Here is a 7,026-nt window from a genome sequence, read left to right on the forward strand (position 1 = left end):
GTCAATAAAGTTTTTTGAAATACTTTTTGAAGCTTTTTTTATTGTCTCTGTTGTTTAATAATAAAATGCTGGAACCTTCTTAGGTACTATATTTCATATCTCCATACGTACTCTATTCCATCGATATCGATTATGTTGTTTGACAGTGAAAATGTTTCTCCAACTAAAATTATTTTTCTGTTTCTCATTGTTACAAAAATCTTTAAATTTGGGTTTTGACGAAACTTGGTACAGCACGATATAGAAGAAACTTCGGGCGCATTCTTCGTGTATCATATTAAAAACTTTAATCCGAAGTTTGCCATTTTTTGGCAGTACCGAGTTTTCATAGAATTTTCTCTGTGGAAACTGGTGAAAACAATCGTTTATGGTTCAATGCCAAGGTTATGTCATGGCGACTTTACCCAACTGAAGTGAATTTTCCCATCAAATTCACGTAAATAACAACATGTCAAACTACTAATATAAATAATATATAATTTTGTTACCAATGTCTTGACTAACTCGTCACCATGTGTGAGATATTCCCAGAAGTGGAAACATGTTGCGCGGTAGTTTCCATAAGAGTTGGAATGCTATTAATATCAATTTTAGCAATAGTAAGTACTCATACATTTTCTAATCTTAGGGTACGTCTACACGGTGCACGTAGCTGGCGTTGAGACATGCACCGGTTATATGCATATAAAAACGTGCGTGTCCAGCGACTCGCGCATGTACCAAAGCAAAATACCACCACAAGAGCACGCCTTGTCACTTGTCACTTGAGCATGTTAACTTGCTCCAGCTACGTGCACAGGAAAAAATACAAAAAATAAATTGAATAATTGACAATGTAACTTTTCGTTTGTGTTTTGGCAAAAAATGATTATTTACACGTTGTTGCTATTTTTTCGGTTAATTTATAATTATCTGTTAAACATGGTTTACATGACAAGGCAAAGGCATTAACTAGTATCGAAGTTAACATTATGTTGCATAATGTTCACGTAAGTTGTTCACTTAGTTTTGTTCAAGTTGACAGACGTGTTATTTTTGTATGTATCATATAAATGTGTGTTCCAATCATAGTCAGCTTTTGCACTTACAAGTTTCTCTCACGTAGGAACCTTATGTAATTAACTAACGATAAAGCATAGTATGACGCATAAATTCTACTGTGTTCTGTAAATCATGCTATTTACTTATTACCTACTGATGGCATTTAGTAATTCCCGAAGTTACTCCGAAATTCTATAGTAAATCATCCTAAGGTAAGCCAAATTTAATTATGTAATTAAAAAATCCAGTACCAATAACAACTTTATTTCTTTTACTTACATTTCTAATTCATGCGGATATGCCCAAACTATAGCGCCCAAAGGTTCTGCCGCAGTGTCAATCAGGCCGTCAAAAATGGCGGGAGCAATGACGAGACCGCCGGCAAAACTATTTGTAGAGCTTGTACAACATATCGTAACACGATAAGCTATACATATTCCTTCACAAAATAATTATCCAATTGAAAACATTATTATTTGTCATTGATAAAGCTTGTTATGTAACCTGGTATTAATTACAGACAAGTTTGAAATCCTTACTTCTTTACTTTTTTTATTTATAAATGCGAAAGTAGCTTTGTCTGTCTGCCTATACGTCGGGCTTTGCTACCTAAACGACTGAGCCGAAGCAAATAAGTGCACTGATAATTTTGTGTCTAGATCGTAAGAAAAAAGATTTACCTACTATTTACGCGCGGTAGGAAGTGAGGGGAAGGTGATTTAAATAAAGACGAGATATTTCTGTAAACACCAATCAAGAATATTGCTAAGACTTCCCTCCTACATCCATGGTTACTGAAATATTCGCCCACAATAACTTGATCTGCCTACGCTCATTGCAAACGAGCGTTATACCAAGTTATATGAATGAAACCAACATTGAATTAAATCATACATTTCAGACAAAAGCGTGGGAGTCTGACATCTGCTACGCTTTGTTCTGAAATTTGATTGAATATTTATTGAAACAGAAGATGCGGTCGAATGGATTTTAATTCGATTATGTTACTACTAGCTTCCGTCAGGGGCTTTACTTGCGTCCCTAGGGTATTATTTCGCGCACCCGGATAAATTTGCTTGAGCGTGCTAATCTCAGGAACCAGACCAGTTTGAAAAATGGTTTCAATGTTAGATAGACCATTTCATGTTTGTGTCATTTCGTGAAGTCAGATAGGCAGTCGCTTCTTGTAAAACACTGGTATCCAGCCGCATCCGGTTAGACTGGAAGCCGACCCCAACATAGTTGGGAAAAGGCTCGGGAGATGATGTTAGATAGCCCATTTGTTGAGGCAGACTAAGGTGCTCTTCACACTGCCCCGCATCACGCTGCATCTTGCGTGTCGACGCACCTACGCGCGTTCCTGCGGGAGTGCAGATCTGCATCATCGTGCGGGTTTTTCACGCACTCACGCGCGTAGGTGCGTTTTGTAAATTCACGCACAGCGAGTTCCATTTTCAAATATACACGTCACGCCCATTCAAAATCACGCGCGGCATTGCGGGATTCAGTGTGTCATACCTTGCGTCTCGCCCCGCACCTACGCGCGGGGGTGCGTGTTTCTCCGCATGTATGTGCGTGATCCGCATGAACGCGCGTGGATGCATTTTCAGTGTGTTGGACTATGCGTGTTTTCCATACAAACGGAGATATTTCCATACAACGAAAAAAAACGCATCCACGCACTACGCTGCATCATACGGGGCAGTGTGATAATCGCCTTAGGCTACTTTTTTATCGGCAGAGTTCACTCGAAGTTATTTTTAACCAACTTCAACAAAGGTTCTCAATTTGACTTGTATTATTATTATTTTTATATTTTAAACTAAATTTTGATACGGTTTTCAACATAGCATTTGTCAGACTTAGTCATATTATTGGAGTCGGTTTTATTTTATGTAGGTATATTATTGAAGTTGTAATTATTTTTTGTAAGGCAATAATATTATGATTGTTTGTTACAGTCCACGGGAACGATAACTCTCAGCATAATGGAACAGAGGACGAATATAAATCTCGAAAGTGTAATGCATATGTACAGCAATGTCTCTAACATCACCAGTGAGTAAACAGCTTTATAATGGCGTCCAAGGTCGACTTCAGCCACGGCGGCTGTTCTCATATAAGGAGATCAGCCAGCTGCGCAGGACATATTATAGTGCACGAGCATTTACGCAGACACAGGTGCACTAACTATTCCTTCACTCTCATAGCCCGATGGGACGGCAATCCATCACGACCGGAGAGAGATCAGGCGCAGGACCGATATTTACGTGATCTTCGATGCACGGGTGAATCAATCAAAAACTTCCATGCTACGGGCTGCTTTGTGAAAGTTTTTAAACCAATAAAACGATTTCGGCCCGACCTGGGAATCGAACCCGAGACCTCGGTCATAGCAGTTGCGGTTGCAACCATTAGAGCAACGAGGCAGGTAAAAATTATAGATATTTTATTTTCTTTGTTTTTCTTTCAGGCCCGGAGCAGGCTCTTTCAGAGCTGAGCAACTTGATCACCACTAGCGTTTCAGCAATGTCCGTCATCTTCATAACGGCTGGCGTGTTCCTGTTGTTCTCAACCCTATCGGTTATCCCTCCTCACTAATATTCTCCATTTATTTATTTCATCATCACCATCTTCCTGCCCTGTTCCCAAGTCATTTGGGGTCGGTGCAACATGTCTTTTTCTTCCATTCCTCTCTGTCAGACGTCATACTTACATCCACTCCCTTCTGCCCCATGTCCTCTTTCAGGCAATCAATCCATCTTTTCCTCGGTCTACCTCTGCCTCTCCATCCTTCCACATTCATGCATAGCACACTCTTTGTAGCATGCATTATTATTTTTTACTAACCGTTTTCCCGCGGTTTCACCCGCATGCCGTGGCAACTACTGCCTCTACCGAGATAAAATATACCCTATGTTACTCGCAGGTAATGTAGCTTTCTAATCGTGAAAGAATTTTTTAAATCGGTCTAGTAATTTTTGATTTTATCCATTACAAACAAACAAAGTGTTCCTCTTTTTAATATTAGTATAGATACAACATATCGTCATTATTTTTTATATAAAAATAAATATAAAAACTATATGGCTCTGATATAGGGCACTCGGTCTAAGGTATTTGTTTTTTTTTTAAATTAATTGTATTTTATATTCCAGGACCAAGAAGGTTTTGCTCAAATATTCGTGTGGCTAACAGTCCTGAACATTATGATCGGACTTATAATGGTTTTTGCGATATCTTTCGAATGTGTCTTACAGACAAAATGTTTGCTCGGCAATATGGATTGGCTTTCGGCTGCCACTTCGCTTGTCGTTATGGTATTTTATTTGATTAGTAAGTATTTTTTGATTTTTAAATCATCTTCTGAGCTTTTTCCCAACTATGTCAGGGTCGGTTTCCAGCCTAACAGGATGCGGCTGAGTGCTAGTGCTTTAAAAGGAGCGACTGCCTATCTGACCCCTTCAACCAAGCTACGAAGGCATTCCAATATAGCTTGGTTAGACTGGTATCAGACTTACTGGCTTCTGCCTACCCGTTACGATTGCCAAGGATTTTCAATGATAGCATAAATCCTGATTATTAATTGGTTATTAATAGCTTCCGCCAGCGGTTTCACCCATTTCCTGAGGGAACTACTTCCCGCATCCATCCGCAAGTGAAGAAGTTACAAACATAGACGCACACACTCACAAAGTTATCTTTGTAATGTTAGAGTGATAAATAAAAAAAGGTTTTAAGGTCAGCAGACCAAAGTCAGGTATACGGGTACCCTAGTGTATTATGGTTAGCTAGCTTTACTGTAAATTAAGACAGACCCGGTTTTTCTAAGTTCAACCGCCTACAATTTCTCCCAAGCGAGTTGCTGTCGTGTTTGTCCTCATTTTGAAGATTATCGGTCTAGGTTGATAGATACGTACCTATACCAGAAAAAAATACAATTGAAAGTGTAAGTCGTGGCTAAGGAAAAGCCGCTCGTGTCGATTGATCATAAGGTTAAGCAACTCTGAGATATGCTTAAAAAAATGCGCACTTCTGGGCACAGGCTTCCTCTCACACGGAGAAGGATCAATCACTGAAAACATAGTCATCATAATAGTCAACATAAAAAATACGTCACATTACTATTATTGTAAACATTTACAAATTTATTGTGAATCAAAGTGAATATTGCTAAAGAATGTTTTATTTAAAATGTTTTAAATAAAACACATTATAAAGTTAACACATTCCTCACAGTCTCGTAAACTACGTAACTCCCAGTTAAAAGCCGGACTAAACCGCGGTTAGTCTAGAACTTTTCTATTAGGTTACCCAATGGGACAACTGTTTTAGTTTTTAGACTAATCCCTCGCTCGTGTTCTAGTTAAATAGGATTTATAAACTCTGGTGATGAGTAAATAAGGTTTACATAAATTTTCTGTGTTTTCTTTATTACATTCTAGAAAAATAACCACGATTTCGAAAAACTTACCATAATTTTTGACTCGTTTGTAAACCCAAGATATTTTGAAGTCAATAGGTAAAATAATATATGAAATAGCTAGTTTGCTTATGTTTAAGATACGATTTATACTAATACCTACTAGTTTCTGCCCGCGATTTCACCCTGTGAATTAATAATAATTGTGTGAGTATGGCCAGCTTTCATGTCAAAATTTCTCAACCAATGTCAATGAAATTCTTTACACAATAATCTAGAGGCTATTTTGTATCTATTTGCGGGAAGAACTCCTCGGGACACGGGCGAATCCACAGGTAAGATCTTGTCTATACATATAAAATCTATATTTCCTTTGTTTCAGTGTGGTATTACTTTTGTTGCGTGGCAAACAGTTACGTACTCAATGGATACACTTAACGAAAATACTCAAAAATTGACCTCCACCCAATATTAGACAATACTATTACTCCGACAATGAGTTATTTCGAAAAATATATTTAACTCTGACACAACTCAGCCGTGATTTTAAGTATTTTTTGCTGAATCAGTAGCTTTTTTTAAGGATAATGTAATATTTATGATGTCTCTTTTATAGATACCTATATTTTACAAAAGCGGGTAAGTCATGCTTGTGTGTGTAAATATACATATACATTGTCTTTGTGTGAGTAGGCGAGTCAACCAATACCGAACGCTTCCGAGCTTACGCTTACTAAGACAACGTGCTTGGACATTGACACACACAAGTATGCCTATTCCGCTTTTGTGAAATAAAACATCTTCTCAAGTGTAGTAATTTTTTTCGAGTTTTATATTCGCTGAGTTAGGTCAAAATAAATAAATTGTTTTTTATTTGTTTGTTTTTATTGTTATATTAAGTCTTGTCTCATACTGGGGTGGTTGAGATCAATTTTTGAGTTTAAGAAAAGGCACTATCTCACACATCAAGATTTTTGGTAATCAAAATTGATTTTTATTTTTAGAGTCACTAAATCATGTCAGAATGTCTAAATACCTTATTAAAGGTACGACATAATGATTTTAGTAACTTTTTTCAGTCAAAATATATATTTTTGACACTAGTTTGGAGTTTTATTTTCTTTAGTATTGTTTATTTATTTTTATTATTTATGGTGCACCAATGCTTGAACCATTTCTCTAAAACGATAACCGAACCATTTTCAGCTGTTAAATCGCCGATAGGAATAAGGAGTGTAGTAAGGAGAGTAACTACGAAAAACTATGTTAAATTTACCTTAAAATAATTATCTTTAACTTAAAAGTATTCCATTCTTTTTTAGTAAAAACTTAATAATGTATCTCAATGAAAAAATAACAAAACTCTCACACACACTTAGAAACAGAAAAGAGCATCTATATCAGACAAGTATGCATCATCTACTTTCATCTTTTAGGTCGGTAAAAAACATTCTCCTACTTATATGTATATGTGTCATTCACATATCTAGGTGCCCTACATACAAGCAAACTCACAAACATTTCAGTTGTAACTTCAACAGTACAAGCCTAGTTAAGGCGTA

The 7,026-nt window shown here is 37.0% G+C and overlaps 1 protein-coding gene across 1 annotated transcript; it reads left to right on the forward strand.

The window, feature by feature from the left end:
* Window positions 1–512: 512 nt before the first annotated feature.
* On the forward strand, window positions 513–5,939 carry LOC124642122. The gene is made up of 5 exons (XM_047180437.1): window positions 513–599; window positions 3,003–3,099; window positions 3,515–3,624; window positions 4,200–4,361; window positions 5,847–5,939. Exons 1-5 carry the CDS (start codon window positions 513–515, stop codon window positions 5,937–5,939), a joined length of 549 nt encoding a protein of 182 aa, XP_047036393.1.
* Window positions 5,940–7,026: the final 1,087 nt, after the last annotated feature.

The sequence above is a fragment of the Helicoverpa zea genome, chromosome 23 (genome assembly GCF_022581195.2).
Source record: "Helicoverpa zea isolate HzStark_Cry1AcR chromosome 23, ilHelZeax1.1, whole genome shotgun sequence".
Classification (NCBI taxonomy): Eukaryota; Metazoa; Arthropoda; class Insecta; order Lepidoptera; family Noctuidae; genus Helicoverpa; species Helicoverpa zea.